Here is a 22,719-nt window from a genome sequence, read left to right as displayed (position 1 = left end):
TTATTATTATTATTATTATTATTATTATTATATTATTATTATTATTATTATTATTCTAGGAAAGGTCCCGAATTATGAGGCCATGTCTATGGAGGCCTGTTGGGAGGACATCATGGTGTTGGGACCTTGTTTGGGCTTCTGAGAAGTGGCTGAGTCAGAGGAGTTGAGAACAGTTTGCCAGCTGGGAATAGGAGGGCAGAGATGAGGCAAACCAAGGCCCTAGGAGGCCAGGCATGGCCAGCATCTGCCCCCCGCTCCCCTCCTGTCTTTCTTCCCATCTGCCAAATTTCTAAGCAAAAGCATTTTTGCTCAAAGAATGAAATAAGAGTTTTAGCTCCAAGGCTGGTGACATGAAAGTCACCTACTTACTGGATTTTGTTCTTCTTTCCTTGGGGATGATGAAACTTCTCCACCTGCTAGACCCATGAGTCTCAAAGGATATAGACTTCAAAAAGCAAACTGGTCAGCGCGGCGGCGCTCCCGCTCACTGGCTGAGCGAGGCGCGGGAGCAACACCGAGGGTTGCAATCCCGTTGCCGGTCCCCGGTCCGGTACAGGGGCAACACTGAGGGTTGCGATCCGGTGCCGGACACAGAAAAAGACAAAAGACAAAAAAAAAAAAGCAAACTGGTCAGCGCGGCGGCGCTCCCGCTCACTGGCTGAGCGAGGCGCGGGAGCAACACCGAGGGTTGCAATCCCGTTGCCGGTCCCCGGTCCGGTACAGGGGCAACACTGAGGGTTGCGATCCGGTGCCGGACACAGAAAAAGACAAAAGACAAAAAAAAAAAAGCAAACTGGTCAGCGCGGCGGCGCTCCCGCTCACTGGCTGAGCGAGGCGCGGGAGCAACACCGAGGGTTGCAATCCCGTTGCCGGTCCCCGGTCCGGTACAGGGGCAACACTGAGGGTTGCGATCCGGTGCCGGACACAGAAAAAGACAAAAGACAAAAAAAAAAAAAGCAAACTGGTCATCACTAAGCAAGTAAAATATAACTTCATTTGTTCCAGTTCCACCAGTTACAAGTGTATGTTCCTCCCAGAGTTTAATAGGCGATCCTTAATAAGCAGAACATGTGGATTATATGCAGCCTCTTGAAAAGTTTGCAAGTAATGCTAAAACAAGTCACTTTTAAAATCCAGAGCTTTTGAAATTAATAATTGCTAGAAATTTCCTGAGCATTTCAGTAATTTCCATGTCCAAAAATTCCTTTTTAACCAGTGTAAGTACTTTTAGATTTGTGAGAGATTATTAAGTGTGGTAAAACCATTTCATTTTGTTATATTTAATAAGCTCTGCTCAGGATAAATATTAATTCTTAACTGTCTCTGTAAATCTATATTTCTGGCTGGTGCTACATTACCAAAATGACAGGATGATAGTGGCAAAAAAGAAATATATCCATCAGGTTGGCCTCCCTATGCCACTGCCCACTCCATTGTCCTTCCTCCAGTTTTCTAAGAACATGAGGTTTGACTCTGTCCGCAAGAGAAGGGTAACACCTCCTCATTGCTGATGGGACTGTCATATTGAGGAATGCAGGTGAGCCCAAAGTCTCTGTGGGAAGTGAGGCTTCATTCTTATTTCTGGGGCTGACAAAACATGATGGAACCAACAGTATGAATCAGGGCTGCCAGCACTCACTGAGTCCTTGCCCTGTACTAGACACTGCTAAGCACTTTATGTGAAATATCTTACTTAATTAAATACAGGTTTATCACTGCCAAAGCTCACGTTCTTAACCATGAATCTAGACTTTCTTCTGGAAGGTCTGAGGGGCGGGGGTTAAGCAATGTCAGACTCTCAGAGCTGGGATCCAGAGGAGTCCCAGACACATGGCGGCCCTTCCCAATTATTAGTGTCTCCCCACCTCCACCCCCAACAAGTGCAATTGCATCATCAACACAGTCATCTGGGGTGATACTTGACTTCTGTTGCCTTTCTGCTCTCTCAGCTTACCTTGCAGCTGAGTAACCTGCTTCCTAATTCCTTCTCCTTCCCATGCTCTGTCCATGCAGTTGAAGCAATACACCTGGGAAGCCTTATAGCTGCCCAGGGCTACATCTTTCCCATCTCGGACCACGTGCTCACCATGAAGGATGACGGCACCTTCTATCGTTTCCAGGTAGGCCTGCTGGCTCCTCCTCATGAAGAAACTTTTCTTCTCATTATCATCTGATCTCGGATTAGGACGCCATAGAAAAACTAAGTGTATTTAAGGGAGCAACCCTCACCCCTTGCCAGCCCTGGAAAAGCCAAGAGAAGTTTTGTCTGGGTTTTTGGTTGACTCCCTTAAATTACAGTATAAGGTGTTGATCAAGAGCCGACTGTTTGTTGGGCACTATCTTAGTCCATTCAGGCTGCTATAATGAAATATCATAAACTGGGTAGCCTATAAATAACTTGTTTCTCACAGTTCTGGAGGCTGGGAAGTCTAAGGTCAAGGTGCCGGCAGATTCAGTGTCTGGTAAGGGCTGCTCTCTACTTCATAGATAGTGCCTTCTAGCTGTGTCCTCACATGGCAGAAGGGGCAAGGGGTCTTCCTTAGGCCTCTTTTATAAGGGCATTGATCCTATTCATGAGGGCCCCATCCTCATTACCTACTCACCTCTCAAAGGCCCCACCTCCTAATGCCATCACTTTGGGGATTAGCGTTTCAACATACAAATTTAGGAGGGACACAAACATTCAGACCTTAGCAGAAACTTTGCACATATCTCCTCATTTATTTTGAAGAACAAACAAAGTTTGGGGAGGTAAATATCACTCATTTTACAGATGAGAAAACAGAGGTGCTCAGAGAATTAATATGGCATTCAGGAAATCTAGGAGGCAGCCTTGATTTGAACCAGGAGAGCCTGATAACACAGTCCTGATCTTTCTACCGTATCAGGCTGCCTTCCTAGAGTGAAGCTTCTATTTGCTTCCTCATCATCCTTCTCTCCCATTTTACACTGCTTCTCCCAGATCCTGCTCTACAGAGAATTGGGGCAGAGGATAAGGATTGTGTTAAGGTCTAAACTGAAAGGTTTTGTAGGAGAGTTCTTCAGACACGGTGATGGGGATAAAAGGAACTCAGCCTTGGGTTCCCAGTAAACTGTGCCAGCCTGTCTTCTGTAGTTAGACTTCTACCGTCTCAAAATAAGAAATTTTGCCCTGTAAACTATTTCTCATTTTTGCATTTATTTTGCTTACCTTGGATTTCATTTCTCAACACCTAGATTAAAATGTTGACTGGCCTCAACTGTGTAAAGAACAGGAGAGAGTCGGGGTGTGGTGTCAGCAAGAAGGAGTTAGAGACAGAGCCTGTCACGAGGGAGTGTTCTCACTGGGTGCAGGGGAGGGCAAGAACCGGGGTGCCTCTGGGTCCTGACACCATGTACTTTTTTGTAGGCGCCTTATTTCTGGCCTTCAAACTGCTGGGAACCTGAGAACACTGACTATGGTGAGAACTGAAGCGGTGACCCACATTTCATGTTACTCCTGAGTGTGCAGAAAACAGATGCTCAGTGTCTGGGCTACTGTGGTGTGTGGCAAGAAGGGTCTCTATCCTGCTTAGTCCTTTCTCATATTGTTGACATGTAGTGGACTCTCTGTTCCATGTAATAAAGGAAGGCAGAGCACTGAAAGATGCAGTCTTGTGCATGAGGAGCCCATACCCCTTTCTTGGTCCTTGCACAGCCACTTGCACTGCATCCTTGCTGCTGCCTTGGCTGCTGTGGCAGTGCAGCCCATGGCTCTCTTCCATGGCTCTCTTTGGGACTCGGGCACTCAGTGACCTGCAGTTTCTTCCTAGGTTCTTTGCAGGATTGTTTGCAACAGGATGACAGATGCAGCTGTGGTGAGTGGAAGGGAGGAGTGCAGCTGGGTGATGCTCAGGCAAGACATCCAGAGACCTCTGCATCACACATTTGAGGGAGGAGACCAGCAATTAGGAGCAGTCCTAGGGATGGAAGGCCAGTGAGTCATTGCCTGACAGGGCTATGGCTGCTCTGTTTCCAAGTCCGGAGGATGACCCTCATGCAGAAGGCCAGGGCCCTCAACTGTCTGCCCAGCTGTCACAGGCACCACCATGAGCCCTCTGAAAGCCATGCTATGCCCGAAATGATGCAATAAGTGGCTCCAGCTAGGCCTCCAGCTCAGACGGGAGCTGCATTTGGCCGCTCACTCATAGAACAAGCACTTCTGGGGCTGAAGGACTGCTCACGAAAGCCCAGCTGGGAATTTGAATAATTATAGCTCAGTTCCATGCAGAAGCCGTGTGCCCTTGTGAATGTGAAGAGCAGTATCTTTTCAGGCAAATGGAGAGGGTGGGAGCATGGTAAGACCAGATACCTTGGCCCAAGTCAGATTAAAATATTTTATATAAGGACATTGTTTCCTTGCCTCTACAGGTTTTCTCCATTTCATAATTTTAGTTGTACATCATGAGCAAGGAGAGAAATGACAGTTTGTGTCAGGCTCTCATTAAAGCAAAATTATTTTTAATTCCTGTGCCTTAAATTATGGCAAATCAGAGGGAGAAGTCAAGTATTTCCAAAGCAGTTCAATCAGAAAATCAGTAGGTATTTACTAGAAGAGAATCCAGCATAGCAGGCCCTCAAATCAACTGCCTTCACTAGCTGTGTGATCTCAGCAAGTTACTTAACCTCTCTGAGCCTCAGAAACCTCATATGAAAATCAGAGTAATAACAGTATCTGTCTCCAGTGTTGTTTTGTTAGAATTAAATGAAATGCATGTAAGGTTCAGGGCGTGGCATGTAGTAAGGCATCAATACTCTTCACTATGGTGGTTATTTTATTACTATTGGGGTCATGGTTGGTGTCATTACTACTGTGGTGGCCCTCTCACCAGAAAGGATGTGAAACTGAAGCTAAGAATTCAGAATAGGTCTGATTTCGATTGATGAAGAACCAGAAACTTTCATTCATTCAGTGAACATTTACTGATCACCTACTGTGTGGAATTTTTATGTCACAGATCTGGATAAGTCAGTCTTGCCCGCCGAGCATTCCAGGCTGGGGAGATGGCATGCATCATAAGGGCAAAAGGGCAGGATGAGGATCTGGTTTGAGTAGTCACAGGTTATATGTTGATGAAGAGTGACAGAGAAAGTCAAATAGGTCAGGAAGAGCAGGTTTATAAAAAGGCGTTGGTAGTCAAAGAAAGACACGTAGAATGGATTCAGCAGTTTGGAGAGCCATTGTGGGTCCCCAATAATAAAGAATGACTTGAAAAAAATTCTCTCATCTGTAAGAGGGGGTCAATATCAGCACCCACCTTGTTCAAAGAAAGACACGTAGAATGGATTCAGCAGTTTGGAGAGCCATTGTGGGTCCCCAATAATAAAGAATGACTTGAAAAAAATTCTCTCATCTGTAAGAGGGGGTCAATATCAGCACCCACCTTGTAGGGTTGTTACGAGGATTAAGTAAATGAGCATTAGGAAAGTCCCTAGAACAGTGCCTGACATTCATTGAGTTCAGTATAAGCAGTAACTGCTACTATGGTGATTTCCGCAGCACCTAAAACAGTGCTTGGCACATCGGAGGCCCTCCATAAATTAAATGAGTGAGTGATTAAATGAATAAGTAAATGGGTCAGTGAATGTCACAGCAGAAACTCTGAACTAGACCTCCATTCTAATTCCAACTCTATTACTGACTAGCCCTCGGGTAAGTCAATTCATTTCTCTGGGCCTTTAGTTTTCCTGTCTGTAAATAGGGGTCTGTACTTGATGGTTGCTGAGGTTACTCCCAAAGCTAAAATTCTCTTGTTCTAAAATGTAATTACAGTAGTGCCTCCTTATCCTTGGGGAATGCATTCCAAGACCCCAGTGGATGCATGGATAGTACTGACCCCTATATACACAATGTTTTTTCCTATATGTAATACACACACACACCTATAGTAAGTTTAGTTTATAAATTAGGCACAGCAAGAGATTAACAATAATAGCAATTTATAATAAAATAGAACAATTATAACAATATTCCAGCATCACTACTCCTGTACTTCGGGGCCATTATGAAGTACAGTACAGGTCACTTCAACACAAGCACTGTGATACTGTGACAGCGGATCTGATAACCCAGGCACTACTAAGTGACTACCGGGTGGGTAGCACAGACAGCGTGGAGAAGCTGGACAAAGGCATGATCATGTCCCAGGCAGGATGGAGCAGGATGGTGGAAGATTTCATCACACTACTCAAATGGCATGCAATTTAAAACTTATGAATTATTTCTGGAATTTTCCATTTCATTTTCTTGGACCATGGTTGACCATGGTAACTGAAACTGCAGAAAGCAAAACCATGGCTAAGGGGGAATTACCATAGAGAGTGTGAGGAAAATAGAGAAATAAGTGATTTATATGTTCCCTAGTTTAGGAGACTGAAGTAGTCATGTCACTAGTAAAGACAAAATTTGGAAAGGGAGTCTGTTTTTTAAATACATTGAAATAGGATCAGTTTACTATTTTTTTAAATGTTAATTGCAGATGTGGTACCCATTGCCATATAAATGTGGTGAGCTTGAGATGTCAGGGAGTTCATCAAGGGAGACACAGGTGCGGCTGGAAAGCCAAGTGTGAGGCAAGGAGACAAAGATTTAAATAGTAAGAATTAAATATCCAAGAGAAACCAACATCTGAGGTTCAAACAAGTCTCCGGTGCCCTCTTGTAGGACTGGCTGTTGAGACTCCCTCATGTGTGACATTAGCCATAGGAAGTAGGCTCGAGGTCATCAGGAGTGGCACTGCTACATTCCATGCTCAGTACTTTACTTCACAACCTACCTGGCCCATTTGGACCCAGATAGAAATTTCTTGGGATAACTCTGCTTACATGAAACTCATAGTCATGGGGCTAGCTGGTTAGCTCACTTGGGAGAGCGTGGTGCTGCTAACACCAAGGTCATGGGTTCAGATCCCTGTACTGGCCAGCTGCCAAAAAAACAAAACAAAACACAACTCATAGTCCAAATCTAGGTTAGCCTTTTCTGAGTTTTACATTTGGCCCATGTGAAACACTCTCTGGGGCAGCATCATCAAAGCAGCCGCCACCTCCACTGTCTGGCACTGCTTGCAGGTCATCAAGACCAGGCCTAGTGGGACTGGTGACATGCCAAGCTTCCTGCTTGAGGTGGCCCCCAATTCCACAGGCTGCCTGTGGCCCGAGAGACTGAAGGAGGTACTTTGTAGTAGAGCAGACTCCCCTCGATCAGACGCAGGGAAGAGCTGTACCTGCCTGGTTCACTGGAAAAGTTGGTGAATAGAAAACCATTTTTTAAAATGATATATGTATACCTTAAGCACTTCATACAAATGTAAAATATGCAAAGGAACATTCATTTGACAACCTTTTGAGACAGGATCAAAGACTTCTTTTTGATTATGGGTCCCAATAATTTGAGTTTCTTTCTTAAATAAATCACACTCAAAATAAACCATCAAGTTTTGGTGTCTCTAATTGCCTCTCCTAGATTTTTATTACTTTTTACAATTTTTTTCCAGTTTTCTTACCTGTACCGGATTCACCAGCAATTGTCTTAGTTGACTCTCCTTTATTAGGTTGTTCCAAACCATCCAACTGAATCTTTATGCAAACAACAACCTCTTCTCTTTTCACACTTCATTGGTATGTGTAATATTTAGTGAACTGACGTTATTATAATAGCAGATGAGCCTGACAGTAGCAGATTTAGGAACAACCACAACTGGCGCTGTGAGCACACACTTCCACTGGCGAGAGCAGCAGCGTGGCGTACCAGAGAGCAGACCACGAGCTGCAAGGTTCCGGAATATCACCAGCTACCTGCTGTCAGTACATTTTTTTAGAGCAAATGGAGGAAGTTGGTTAATCCAGCAAGGAGTTGACCAGAGATTTCTTAGTCTAGTTAAGTTGTCAAGTAACAAGACAATCGTGGGTCCTCTGTGACCTTCTCTCTGGATCCTTCTATTGTCCATTCATATAATGCATCCACTGTTGTCCGTGGGTCATTCCACTTGGCACTAGGGAGGGAGGAAGACACTGAAGAAACACAGGTAGGGTGGGGAGGTGACAAAGGCCACGTTTGAGGGAGAATGGCCTGGCCATGGAGGGCCAGGAACCCTTCCTTAGCCTGGACTGAGAGACATGAATTGTCCTGCCTTTCCACTGCTCTCTCACTCCACCTGGCAGGACAGACCCTGGTGCTAGGGACAGGGATTAAACTGAGTAGGACATTGCCTCTGCCCTTAGAGAAACTTTAGCCTAGAGCAGGGGACCACCCCAGGATGTCAGTGCAGTGCAATTAGGTTTTATGTTTGAAGGTGTATTGGTGCTATCTGGGACACTGAGCTGGGTCTTCAGAGATTAGTTAGGGGTCACCAGATAGACAGAGAGAAAGACCTTCCATGCACAGGACACATAAGCAGAGGAGTGAAGCTGAAAGTAGTTCGGTGGCCTTGCAATGCCTTAGTGAGGGAGGGGAAGAGTTCTGAGATAAGCAGAGGCTGGACCATATTTGCCACCACCCTAAGGAGCCCGACCTACTTCTGGGGCCACTGAAGATTCAATGCAGAGCTTTTAGGTCGGAGAGTCACAGGGTTCTATTTGAGGAAGATGACTCCGAGTGGAGGATGTTTGGAAGCAGAGTGAAGAGGGTGAAGGGAAGTTGGCAGGTTGGAAGATGGGTCCTCATCTGATCCTGACATGGACGGCAGGTGCCATGACTTCCACATAGAAAACATATTTCTGTTCTTCACAGGACAGTGCTGGGCACATAGGGATGGACGGATGGATGGATGGGTGGGTTGACTTATGATTCCACTGCACTGCTGGTTTTGTGCATGTAATTTCTCTTCTTCCCTCAGCCATCTATCTCTGTAAGAGGACGATGCAGAATAAGGCGAGGCTGGAATTGGCAGATTACGAAGCAGTAAGTATGACTATCTTCCAGGCTATGCGGGGGAAGAGTAAAATCATGTCTGCAGCTCTGCTTCAGCTTGTATTTTTCCTTTTCCCCCTAGTCCTTTTCAGACAGTGGAAGGGAAGTCCATTCTATTTCCCCTTCTTTCTTCTCAGCTCTGCTTACCCTCACAATAAAGCTGTATCTTTGTACAAAGAACTCTCAAGACTCAATTAAAAAAAATTCAACTTAAAAGTAGGCAAAGGACTCGAACAGATATTTCACCAAAGAGGACAAAAAGATGATAAATAAGCACATGAAAAGATGTTCAACATCACTAGCCAGTTGGGAAATGCAGATTAAGTCTATGATGAGACGCCACTGCACGCCTATTAGAACGGCCAAAATGAAAAGTACTGACAATACCAAATGATGGTGAGCATGTGAAACAACTAGAACTCTTTTTACACTGCGGGTGGGAATGCAATATAGTACAGCCATTCTGGAAAGTGGTGTGGCAGCTTCTTATAAAGTGAAACATACATTTACCATATAGCCAAGCACCCTCACTCCTGCACATGAGGGGTCTTCAAAAAGTTCATGGAAATATTAGTATTATCTTTTAATTCTATTTTTCCGTGAACTTTTTGAAGTACCCTTGTACATACCCTACAGACATCAGAGCTTATGTTCATGCAAATACCTGTACACTATTGTCTATACCAGCTTTATCTGTGATAACCGTTAGGTTGGCAAGACAAACAGAATAAAAGACTCCAAGCCAAACGTTTATCAAGGAAGGGAGTTTACTCCAGCAAACCTGGAGGAGAAACTGAAAGATCAGTGTTACGCCCTCTTACAGACTAGCAGAGGCTTTATAGGGTTTGTCTGGGAGAGGTTTGGGCAGCTATTCTGAGCATTCAGCATTCTGTAAGGGCTTTGCAGTTTGGGGGGTTTTTGTTTGTTTGTTTCATACGAGATGTTTTTCAGAATGCAGCAGCCTGAGAGAAAGGGAGGAGGTAGGGGGACAGGGTGAGTTGTAGCACAAATATGTGTCCTTATCAGAACATACTGGCCTTGAGGGAAAGGGAGGGGACAGGGGGCAGAGTGAGGGAGTAGCAGATATTCTTATGTTAAGCTGACAGTGAGGACTAATAATAACCAGCTTTATCTGTGATAATCAGCTTTTGAAAGCAACTTAAATGCACTTTAAGGTGACTGGTTAAACCATGGTGCATCCATACAATGGAATATTATTCTACAGTAAAAAGGAACAAACTATTGATACTCTCAACCACTTGAATGAGTGTCGAGGACATGTTGAGTGAACAGCACCATTCTTAGGCTAGCCGTTCCACTTATATGACATTCTTGAAAAGACAAAACCGTCACGAGGAAAACATATCAGTGATTGCCAGGGGTTATGAATGGGGTAGGATGCGACTATAAAGAGATAGCACAAGAGGTTTTTGGAAGGCGATGGAACTATTTTGTATCCTGATTGTGGTGGCAGTTATATGAATGTACACATGTGTTAAAATTCACAGGACTGTACCAAAAGGAAAAAAGTCAAATTTACAATACAATAATTTTTAAAATTGAAATTAAAAATTGCATTTTTATACCCATACTCCTATGCTTGATAGTAGAGGCAAAAATCTAAGGACAAAATTCAATCCAGATAATAAAGACAAGATGTAGGTCACAAGAGGTATCTGCTTCCCCAGGTTTCTGACCTTCCTCCTCCATCTTCCTTCATAAGATGTGATTCCTTGCAAAAATCAGAGGCCCTAACTCCATGCTCATATCCATTCCCATTTCACAGAGCCCAGAAACCAAAGCAAGACAACTCAAAGACTCACAGATAATTTAAAATATATTTCTAACTTTGGTTGCAGAATCTTTCCCCAAGCTAAACGTTATATGGGTCACAGAGAATCAGGGAAATTGGCTAAATTTTCACATACCTTCCACTCCCTCTCCCTACACACTCCCTAGGGAGGGTGCTGCTGGGCCAGAATGACTGAAAGGTGGCAGCTTTAGAGAAAGATAGTGTGGGCAGTGGAGAATCCCTTAACATCTTCAGACCCACCACCTTCCAAATGCCCCTCCTGCTCTCACTTTCTCAATTTTCCAAAACAAGCTTGAGGCCCCATTCTGCCAGGCCTTGCCTCTCTTGGGTTCCTATACTAACTCTACCAAGCCCACTAGACCATCGCTCCCCTCTCTGCTGCCCAAGTGCAAATATGCATGCCATTGGAGAGCAGATCCTGAGCATGGCCCTCTACCCTCTCTGATCCCAGCATCATAGACCTGTGAATGGGCAGAACCAGCAGAGAAGGATGTACAGTGCAGAAGTTTGTCCAGAGCCTCAGGACCTGGCTAAAGTTTACATATCAGATCACATGTTGGCTGGAACATTATGATTTTCCCAAGCAAACCCCAGCATGGTTGTCCTGTGGCTCTCAGCATCCCGGGAGCCCAGTCCTGCCTGTCCTGATGCACAGAATTGACATCACCCCTCTTTCAGAAGACTGCTGTTTCACTCTTTGTGCACCCAGTGCAGAGTTTCAACATGACTACATCACTTCCCTTACATGACCTTTAGGAAAGACCCACACTGCAAAAATCACGTGGCCCCTCTATCCTGTGCTTCTCTTCCCCATATCCATGTTTTGGAAAAAGCCCGACGCGGGCCAGCCTGGTGGCGCACTGCGCTAGTGCACCACTTGGGAAGCGCGGCGGCACTCCCGCCGAGGGTTCGGATCCCACATACGGACCGGTTCCCGCTCACTGGCTGAGCGAGGCGCGGGGGCAACACCGAGGGTTGCGATCCCGTTGCCGGTCCCGGTCCGGTACGGGGGCGACACTGAGGGTTGCGATCCGTTGCCGGACATGGAAAAAGACAAAAAAAAAAAAAGAAAAAGAAAAAGCCCGACGCAGAAATAAGGCAGCATTAACTGCTGATATATTTATTCAGTTTTCTCTTCTCTTGCCCTATTACATTCTGGTCTGGTATTGGTAAAGAACATGGCATTAAGATGTTCTTTCAGGTTGAAGTTCAGCATAAAAATGGTTTGAAACTAAAAACTATCTTGTTTCCAAAATGCAGTAATTTTATTAAATTTTTCCAGTTACATATACTATTTTTTAAAAATTCAAACAGCAAAGAAAGGAAAGAAAAGAACCTAATGATCCCCCAAGTTTTCTCTATACATACATTTAAAAAAAAAATAGAATGAGTTCATAAACATTATTGTGTAAGCTGCTTCTTTAGTCAATCATATGCTGTAGGTATCTTGGGAATATTTCCATGTCAGTAGTAATAATCTGCATTACCGTTTTTAATGGCTGCCTAGTAATCCATGGTATGACCATGTCATAATTTATGTCACTACTTCCCAATTGACTGACATTTAGGCATTACCAACTTTGCTTTTATGATCAGGAGAAGAGTCAATGGGATGGTTTTTAGAAGTACTTGCACAGCAAGCCTTCGTAATAACTGTGACTTCGTGTGTGGTGGTCTTCCCTTGAAGTTCCTTTTATATTAACAATCCACTAATGAGGGTAATCAGTTAGTGTTGGCATGAGCTCNACTTGCACAGCAAGCCTTCGTAATAACTGTGACTTCGTGTGTGGTGGTCTTCCCTTGAAGTTCCTTTTATATTAACAATCCACTAATGAGGGTAATCAGTTAGTGTTGGCATGAGCTCTATGAAAACACATAGCTCAATGTGGGCCCCAGCCTCGCATTCATCAGAATTAGGAGGATCATTAGGGAACCTGTCAAACTCCCCTTCTCAATGCCCTGATGCTCCACTAGGTAAGTCTACGGACTTAGAGAAAATATTTCTCCCCTTTTCCTCTAAAGGTGACCATCCGTGACTTTTATTTCTTTCTGTTTTGGGTTTCCTTTCATGAACATCACCACATAGACTCTCTCTTTGGTCCACTTTTGAATCCTTACCTTACAAAGCACCAATGCCAGGTGCTCCTGGTTCTACTTTCCTGTGACCTTCCCAGCTCCCTATTGGAAGACGAGTCCTGAGAAATCCACCCGTGGTTTTGCTCTCAGAGATATCCAACAGGGTGCAAAGAGTGCATCGTTCCTTCCCCAGACACAAACCATTGTCTCTGTTTTCAGGGGCCTTCATAACACGTGCTGCGTGAGTTGTGTTCTTGTAAAACACAGGAAGAGAGGAACCAGGTGACCCATAGAGACTGCAGACTTTTGGATGCATAAATGAATATTAATAGTTCAGCTCTGTGGGCTATAATAACCAACTACATTGTATATTGACAAAATAAAAATTAAAAAAAAAAATAGTTCAGTTCTGTACAGAGGGTCTGGTGCAAAGTCAAACTGGGTACATGCCCAGTCAATTTAAAGTGGGTCCTGCTGTTTTGTTGGGAGTAACCAAAATGGATGGATTTGTAATGAGCGTAGGTGTCAATGTGCTGATTTATGATGATGAATGTCTTCTTGTTGATTTTCATTTTTCTCTAGGAAAACTTAGCAAGACTCCAGAGGGCCTTTGCCAGAAAGTGGGAATTCATCTTCATGCAAGCAGAAGCACAAGTAAAGTAGGTGAACTTAACAGAGACCCTTTCAAAGAGAAAAAGACTCTGGAATTTGGAGGTGGTGTGAGAGTGGGATTGCCAAAGAGAGGTTTCCAGCTGGTGTTAGGCTCTCTAATCTCTCCTGAGAGCAACTGAATAGAAAGGAAGGTCAGGATGGATAAGTTTCATGTTTGTAACCAATGTCACTCTAAAATAATTTCAAAATCTCCCCAGGAGATTTCTGATTATTCTTCTGTGCTCAGAGGCTGAAGATCATCAGACCCACTTAACCTGGAAGACTGGAGATGACATCGTCAAAGGAAAATATGTTGGGATTTTAGGGAGGATCACAAGTAGCCTCTCCTCTCTCTCTTGTCCTTCCTGGCCAGGGGTGGGTATCTGTAGGCCACCCCCACCAGGACAGAGCTGACCCTGTAAGTTTACTGCATGCAGAGAACAGGTATCCTGAGGACGGGCTGACCCAGACGGGGCCCAGAAAGAACCAGCCTGCAATTTCTCAATTTCTCCTTCCAAATCTACCAATAAGTGATGTCATTCTTCCTTCCCAAAGGACAAGAGATGAAAGTAGGGAAAAAGTTGGAAAGGTTTTTCCCATATTCTTCCCTCCCAGAAATAAAGTGGAAATTCCTTCCTCTCTAAGGAAATATGAGGAGTGGGGAAAAAATGCCCCCAGCCCATGAACACAGCTGTCAACCAGCTCCGTTTAATTCTGCGAAACAGAATTGCTCAGGTCAGGACCGCCCTTGCCCTTTCCAGCCATGGTGTCTGGTTTAGGCAGGAGTGTTCACAGAGGTGAGACAGAGCAGAGGTGGGGAAGGTGTGCTGAGCTGGGAGAATGTGTGTACCTTTTCTCCAGGCACCGCCTGCATGTGAGCAGTGCCCGTGGGTCTTGGAGCAGACCTTTCACACTCCGTGTCAGCATTGTGGCCCATCACCTAGAGCCGGGTCTCAGGCTGGGTGGGTAAGGATCGATCGCAGCTATGGTCACAGCTGGAGATGACCTGAGGTCACCTGGTCTAGCAGTCTGCACGCTGCCCTTGCACTTGCCCTCCCTGTGCAGTCTTTCCCCTGCCCGTGTTGCCAGCCACCTGTGGACCACCCCAGTGCTCCCAGCAGCCCCCGAGGGAGATGGGCACTAGGCACTGGGTGCTGAGCTGCAGCAGGAGGCACCTGAGGAAGTGGAAGGTGGGCAGGTGGATAGCAGGTGAGAAGGAGGCTGGGATTTGATTGGACTGAGGTAGCATCATGCCCGTGTACTCAGAAGCCACTGGGAAGCAAAGAGGAGCGCTAATTTGTTCTTCCAGAATCAAACAGAAAAAAAGGGGGAGGGGGATTGTCACTTTGTACATATATGGCATTTGTCAATTAACTTTTTTGATTAATTCTGCAATTACATTGTAATCGTGGGCCATTTAAGTACACAGTAATTATCACAAAAATTGTGGGGTGATTATGGATTTATTTCAGTCCAGTAAAATAAAGTGTTCCCAAGAGAGCCGAGAACCAGAAGTTACATGGCATTTAGTATGAGTTGCTTTCTACTCCGAAAGATAATATGAAGCAATGCATGCTTTTTTCAAAAAACAGCCTCTTGTCTGTGCCACTGATCAGAACATGAAGGATCTGTCTTTGTCACCTGTCATTTCCCTCTTGCAATCTGTGCCTCCCCCAGCTGAGGCCTGTGATGTTTGCCTTCTGGATCTTGTCACATGCTAGGGCCATTACTCTGCCTTTAGAAAGCCAGATGGTTTAAGTGACTTTTAAAACGCATAATTGCAGCATTTTAAAGACATTTCTACTGACCCTGAATCCAAACTTTCCAATTTGAAGATGGAACACTGGCGTGCCTGTGGTTACATGCCTTCTTATCATCTGTGTACACGGTACCCATTTTGATGCAGGGGGACACATGTCAATGGATAATTCAGTTCTTAATAATCCAAATCTCAGTACTTCAGATGGACAGCTGCATTCTTGCTCTTCCCTTAGGCCCACTATGTTCATTGCACATACATAGCAATCTGTAATCTAGCCTAAAACAAGTTCTCTTATCGCGTGTGGAATTTCTGAGCTTCCTGGAGAGAATTGTACACCTGTAGTTCATAGCTCTGCAGAGAGTGGGGACCAGGCAGATACCAATAGCCCAGCATGCACTTAGCTCCTAGAAAAGGGAGCAGAGAGCTGGGGCAAGGGTCAGGAGGAAAAACAGGATACAGAAGCCTCTTGTTTCCTCTCTTTACTCTTTCAGGATTGATCGGAAAAAGGACAAGACAGAAAGGAAAATTTTGGATAGTCAAGAACGGGCCTTTTGGGATGTCCACAGGCCAGTGGTGAGAAAGCTCTACTTGGTTCTCTAGGGTTTTCTTTTTTAATTTTCCAGTTTCTTTCTATTGAAAGAAAAGGCTGCCTTTAGCCACCAGGTGTCTCATTCTTAAGAAAATTGCTCAGCTTTGTAAAATTGGCTTTGCCATTCATTCATGTAATCTCAGTAGATTTTCTGGAATGTATGTCAGCTCCACCTGTTGAAAATTATCTATCTATGAAAATATGGAATTGGAAATGGGGGAGGCTATAGGAATTCCACCAGGCAGCTTTGGGCCCCAGAAGTTTACACCCCCCAAATTAACAATTTCCATTTCCACTGTCAATTAACTCTCAATCTTAAGATATTCTCTTTCAAATACAGTTAATTCTTTTATTCAGACTAGTTGTGTTCTATTAAGCCTTTGCCAACACTGAATTAGTAAATACTGAAACATTGCTCCTGGGGGAAATACAAGGTTAGGTGCCTGGGAGCCTCTAGTCACAACATTTTTGTCAACCGACTAATACAAAATATTGTCTAATGTGTGTTTCTGTGTAAGGACACCTTATTTAATATATACTGTTGATTCACTAACATTGAATTCATGACCTACAGCACTATATAGCTCATGCCTGAATGAAGCTTACCTAACACGTGAATTTTCTCCATAAGGCACATCACAGCCTTCTTGTGCTTGGGAACACTAGACAGCACTTCAGTGCTACACTTGGGGCCATTTTAAACAGCAAAATCACCAATTAAAAGCACAAATATACAGAAAACTTGGCACTAAATAAACCCTGAGTAGACTGGTGTACAGTATGAGGCCCGAAACAAGAAGACAGAGTGTCACCTTGTTCAGTCTCAGCTGGGAACATGCACATCAGGTGACAACATTTCCGCTGCTCTGTGCATGTCTGCAAGGGGTTGTTCAAGCACCACAAGTACAAATTTGGGGTTTACATATAAATGTTAGCAAGTAGGCGAATTCACGAATACAAAATCTGTCATTAGCAAGATTTGACTGCATTTCTAATTTCATGTTATTAAAACAACTGTTGCATTTCCATCATGAAATGGAGCTAAAAATGAATTAGCTATTTCTGCCTTCCTAAAAACTAATTAAAAGCAAAAATAAAAAAGCAGCTCCCCATCCTGATACTGGAGTCTTTTTCAGATGGTTAGGTATGGAAAATAACCAAGGCTGCGGCTGAAGCAATCTTGCTGCTTGAATAATAGGTTTGCTCTTCAAAACTGTACACTATACCCTCTGCATATCATCCTTAGATAGTAGAAGGTAAACTTTTACATTCCATATAATAACTCCATGGAGGGACACATATGATGGCAAAATGGCAAAAAAGTGTGCCTTATCCGTAATGAGAAAGATAAAGATTGGTTCTGATGGTGTTACGTGGGCTAAATTGGAAGAGTAATTTTTACTTAGTAATATACATGATGGGTTTTCTGTTGTGGTTGTTGTTGTTGTTTTTCTCAGCCAGGCTGCGTGAACACAACAGAAATGGATATCAGAAAATGTCGGCGTTTGAAGAATCCTCAAAAGGTTAAAAAGGTTCGCAAGTTTAGCTGAATTAAAAGTTCTTGATGCACGTAGCCCTTCCAATTCTGCTACTGTTCAAATGGTATCTTACTAGTTGTAATCCTACCACATCTTGTCTTTGGGACCATTTCATTCATTCACTCTACACTCTTCCTGAGCGGCTGGCATGTGCATGGCACTGTGCTTGCTGCTGAGACACAGCAGCAGGTCCTCAGGAACCCACTGTCTGGCAGGAAGTGAAGCAAGCCACAGGCAGCAGGACCATCCTTGCTGTGTTAGGTGAGGTACAGGATGGTTCAGGAGCGCCCAGCAGGGGAAGCTAAGACAGATGGGGGGCTTCCCAAGGGCTTCCTGGAAGTAGGGCCAAGTGTGCTGAAGGGTCAGGAGCAGCTGGCTCTGGGGAGGTGGCAGAGAGGAAAGGAAACTAAAGGAACAAAAAGTGGAAAAGTCCACAGGTGAAAGTGAGCTTGGTACTTAGAAGCAGATGGAAGTCTTTTAGTAGAGCTGGCATGTCCAAACTTGAATCGTTATCTTGCCCAACTGTGAATGACCCCAACGATCACTTGTGTTTCTCTATAGAGAGAGTGGCAGAGGTCACGGCATAGCCGGGGTGCCTCACTCAGACTGCCCCACGATCCATACACCCACCCTCACCACAGCACCACGGACCACATTGTGGGAGCACGTGGCTGCACTCCACATTATCCCAACAGGTTAGACGTGTCCCCAAACATCCCTATTTCTTATAATGACCAATTATCCCTTGCTGATACGAACACACACATGAGAGAAACATGACATATACATATATATAAACTTATTGAATCTACTTATATATTTTACTTTGTTCTTCACTGAGATAACAATGTCGACTGTGTTGTACTTTAAAATATTAGTCTTAAAACCTCCTCATTTAATCTTTAAGGCCCCCCTAATTCTAATATCGCAGAATTTCATGGAATTATATCCACATTATCAGAGCCCTTCTTGATTTTAAAGATTTCAGCTAATACTTACCCTTCAGGATTTTTTTTTTTCCCTTCCCAAGGCAAAGATTGTCTTTAGCCTGTCCATAACACTAGGAACAGCTTTAAAAGTAGCCATAGCTACAGACATGGAGAGATACCGAGGCCAGGAAACTGTTTAACTTAATAGGGAAAACCTGAAACCCTGCAGTCTTAACTGTGTCCCAGAGGAGTGCACCAGCTGCTGACCAAGAGAAAATCTAGACAGGGCCTTTTGTGTGTAACCTTCAGCAGTTGTTCCTGAACTTTTTTTTTTGGGCTCAGGATCACCTGGGGCATTTGATAAAAGTGTGGATCCCCACACCCAGCCACAGAGATTCTGATTCAGTATGTCTGGGACAGGCATATCTTTACCAGGTACTGATGGCCTATGGACCATATTTGGAGAAACACTGATATACAAGCCCAGCATAGGGAAGGATTTTCTAACAGATGGGATGAGATGCTTCCAGAAGCAGGGGTCGATGACTTATCATCTGGATGTCATAGAGGGGATTCAAAGAATCAGATGAGTGGTTGAACTAGCTGACCGGTAGGCCACCTGCAACTCTGAGGGTAGGTGACTCTATATTCTTGCCTCTTCTAGTCAGTATATGGAGTGACTGAAGAGTCCCAGTCGCAGAGCCCTGTGCACATACCCAGTCAACCCATCAGGAAAACTACAAAAGAGGACATCCGGAAACAGGTGACTGAAGTGACTGCTGCACTCCCAGGAGGAGACGTGGCCAGTGTAAAAGCCCTTTCATGTTCATCTCTGATGGCTGAGTGAGCTTTGAGTTCCTGGACACCACAGTGGAACCCAGCCGTGGGGGACTTGAGCCTTTGAATGCTGTGTGTGAACAACCCTCGGAAGCTGGAGAGGAAGAATTTTCTCCCCAGTTCCTCCAGCAGTCATTAGAGAAGGACGTCAAGGAGTTGTTGCAGGGCCACAGCGTGACTGCTGCCTTCGGGTCTCCCACAGACCGCTGCGGGAGCCAGAGGGGGGAGGGACTCGCATCCCAGGGTCCTTAAAATTGTCATGCGCTTCCAGAGTAAACCAGCTCAGCACCACTAACCTCATTGCTGTGATTCAAAAGGAAAGTTTAAGAATAAAGAAAGCCCCACTCCCAATGCCACTGTAGCATGATTTGGTTGAATGGTATTTTCCTTCATGATGAGGAGCCCAGGTCATCAGATGATGGCTAATCTCATTAATTTCATCCCTTCTGAAGTTTACTGGTAATGAGGCAAAGTAAGGGCCTACCATTAATATTATGTCTTACTGCTTCTGGAGGGGAAAAACCCAAAGGAGAGTTAACTTTTAGGTGTCTGCCCTTGGCAAGCATATTATTGGGTAGGGAAGAGGAAACAGGTGTATGTAAAGTAGCTATTTCATGGTTCAGGTCCTGCTAACCAGGCACACAGGTGTGCTATACGTGTGAACGGTGGGCAGGGGAAAGGCCACCGGGGCGCAGTCAGTATAGATATTCGCAGTGCGCATGTTACCTGTCCATACTGTTGCTAAGCGTTGTGGATTATATACTGCAAGTTTTGGGAATCGAGACTTAAATTATAACACAGTACAGGAGAATATGTGACATAGGCTAAGTCGTAGAGCATGAATTGTAAGTGTGGTAGGAATGCCCAAAGGGGTAAATTGGCTGTTAGCGTGCAAAACTAGGAGGGTAGAGATGTCTCGGCAGAGGAGGTGTTTAGATCTTGGTGGAAATATAGGATTTGGGCTCATAGGGTGAAGGGAAGAAAAGATTTCTATTTTAGTCTTAACACCCCTGTTCTCTCTATCCTCAGATAACATTTTTGAATGTGCAGATTGACAGACATTGTTTGAAAATGTCCAAAGTGGCCGAAAGGTATGTTTCCCCTCAGTAGTATGACTGCTTTCTTCTAATTTAACAGGGGAGAAATGCTACAGGGTTACGGTCAACGAGTGTGTTCAACTCCCAGAGTCAGACCGTAGTTACTCCTTAAACTGGGGTGTGAAAAACCACAGGCTACGTGTGAGGATAACTAAGATAACAGACCTCCCTTGAGATGTCAAGAAGTGCTGTGTTGCTAATGCTTTTCAGGGGGTGGCCACGGGACCTTGCCAATCAAGAAAGAATGTCCTTAAACGCCACATAATGCATCTTTGCCTTCAGCCTCTTGATTAACTCAAATGGAATTGCTCCCCTTTCAGCCGTAAAATGCCCAGATTCACTTTATAGGGGGAAAGAAATTATATGTGTTCTTTGAGGTGCTGGCCACGTAAACAGGAGGGGACTGGATCATCAGGAGGTGTCCCACCTCCACACACCATCAACCACTGAACTGGATCAAATCAGCTGTAAAGAAAATATTTGGCCCCTCCAGCCTGTCTCCCACAGCAGCATTTTTGCTACTATCTGCACCAGTAGCTGGTTCCATGCCGTTAACTTGTGGGAGACTCAATTTTATTAACTAAATGGTCTATTTTTTAACTCTTCAGTGACGAGGGGAGATCACCTGGGGAATCTGTATGAAATAAATCAAATCAGAACTGAACATTTATTCATCCATATGCTACTGTTAAAGCAATGACTGATTTCTGGAGGAATCGAGGCCTTAAGTTGGGTCTTGGTATTTATTGGACATCAGATAAACTGAGTCCTAATGCCCAGCTCATACAGGCTGTGTGATCAACCTGTAAGCCTTTCTCTGCTGGCCCCTGGGTTGATCCACATCTTCTTTCTAGATAAATAACAACAGACAGAAGCTACGAAAACTCCAGCCACAAACCAAAAGCCTGAATTAACACTCTACCTTCAGGAGGCTAAGGACATCTCTGGATAGGGGTTCATGTCTTTGGTGACATCTCATATCTACTCCAGGTTTTCTCAGTAGTGACACTATTGATATTCTGGGCCAGATCGTTTCTTGTATGCTTGATGTCCTATGGATATTTAGCTGCATCTCTGACCTTTCCTCTCTAGACACCAAAAGCCTCTGCCCCACCAACAGTTGTGACTACCAAAAATGTCTCCAGACTGCCAAATGTCCCCTGGGTGGGGGGCAAAATCATCCCATTGATAATCACTGATTATTGCTATTTTCTCTAATGCAAATGCTCCAGAAGGCGGCCATGGCTGGAGCTCGGCTTACACTTTACATACTAATTGTTCTGGAGTCGCAGCTTCAGCTAACTCTGTAGGCTGCAGAGCCCCTCACACCCACCTCCACTGTCATAATGTGGGGCTTCTGGCCAGACTACCAGGCTCTGAAAATGCTTTTTAGATCTCACTGTGGTTTCCTTTGCTTCCACAAAGTGTCTGTAAGTGACATAGCCGATGACCTCAACTCTATTGGTGTCACAACCTGTGAAGAACCACGAGCTCTTTCTCTGTGAAACAGGAACAGAAATGGCTGCCCTGGTATATCGTGAGGCTCGTGCCAGCAGTGCTAAGATCTGGCCTTGGAAGGGCACTTGGCATGTGCAGGCGTAGCAGCGTGTGGGGGGGAGCACTTTCTCTGGCCTAGTTTCCAGACCGTAGTCCAGGTGAGGGAGGGGAGTTAAAATATGGAAACTCCTAAGCCTCAGCCCTAGGGATTCAGATTCAGTGGTCCAGGGTAGATCCGAGGAATCTGCATCTTGGACTGTCTTCAAGTGGTCTGACCTGGCATCTGAGGATGTGGTGAAGCCATTACTGAGAGCTCACATCAGAAGGGACATCAATTTTGTCTTCTCTTTGGGGTGTGGGGAAAGAGCCTGAACCATCAGCACGAGGTGCGCAGACACCGTGCAGATGTGCTGAGGCCAGAGAAGGGAGAAAGCCACAGTGTGGTGTGGTGGGGAGCCTGGCACGTCCTACTGTTTGTTTGCTTTCTCGCTGTCAGGGAGGGGCACCACCTGGTACCCTCTGATTACGCTTGAGAGGCTGCTCACATTGAAGGGATTATTCCAACCGGCTACCCCTCACCAGCTAGAAGCTTTCCTGAGTCTCCACCCAGCAGAGGCTGGATTTTATTCCCTGCAGCAATAACTGGCAACTTTTCAATGTGACACAAGGGTTTTTCATTAGAGCCATGAGGAAACTCCCAGATATGGAGGAGGGAGAGGAGACAGGTGTCAGCGGGAGATAAAGCAGCCTGGAGCCTGAAGCCTGGTCTGTCAGTGGCTCTGCAGGCATGAGGACAGGGAGGTGGCACTGGCAGCTGGCCAGAGGTGAAAGCTGAGCTCTCTCAGGTGGGCACACACATCCCCACCCCCGATCTGGTTTCCCTGGGTCTGCTCCAGGTGATAAGTGGTGATTAGTCAGAACCCCATCCCCCTGAGAGAAGGTCCCCATTGCTTTCACTTAGTTCCTTGAGAACTAATGGTGGGGAGAGGCGGGGGCGGGGGGGG

At 45.0% G+C, this 22,719-nt stretch overlaps 1 protein-coding gene across 1 annotated transcript in view; it reads left to right on the top strand.

Moving 5' to 3' along the window:
- The window catches only part of LOC103593124 (regulator of G-protein signaling 6), a 122,557-nt gene that overhangs the window by 83,653 nt on the left and 16,185 nt on the right, over positions 1-22,719 (top strand). The window contains exons 5-10 of the mRNA XM_008576053.1: positions 8,853-8,917; positions 13,398-13,474; positions 15,720-15,801; positions 17,275-17,349; positions 18,949-19,047; positions 20,151-20,212. Coding sequence (XP_008574275.1) covers positions 8,853-8,917; positions 13,398-13,474; positions 15,720-15,801; positions 17,275-17,349; positions 18,949-19,047; positions 20,151-20,212 — 460 coding nt within the window. The remainder of the gene's footprint in view (positions 1-8,852; positions 8,918-13,397; positions 13,475-15,719; positions 15,802-17,274; positions 17,350-18,948; positions 19,048-20,150; positions 20,213-22,719) is intronic.

The sequence above is a fragment of the Galeopterus variegatus genome, unplaced genomic scaffold (assembly GCF_000696425.1).
Source record: "Galeopterus variegatus unplaced genomic scaffold, G_variegatus-3.0.2 Scaffold1280, whole genome shotgun sequence".
Classification (NCBI taxonomy): Eukaryota; Metazoa; Chordata; class Mammalia; order Dermoptera; family Cynocephalidae; genus Galeopterus; species Galeopterus variegatus.
Note: the sequence above shows the minus strand (reverse complement) of the source record. Positions and strands in the feature narration are given on the sequence as shown.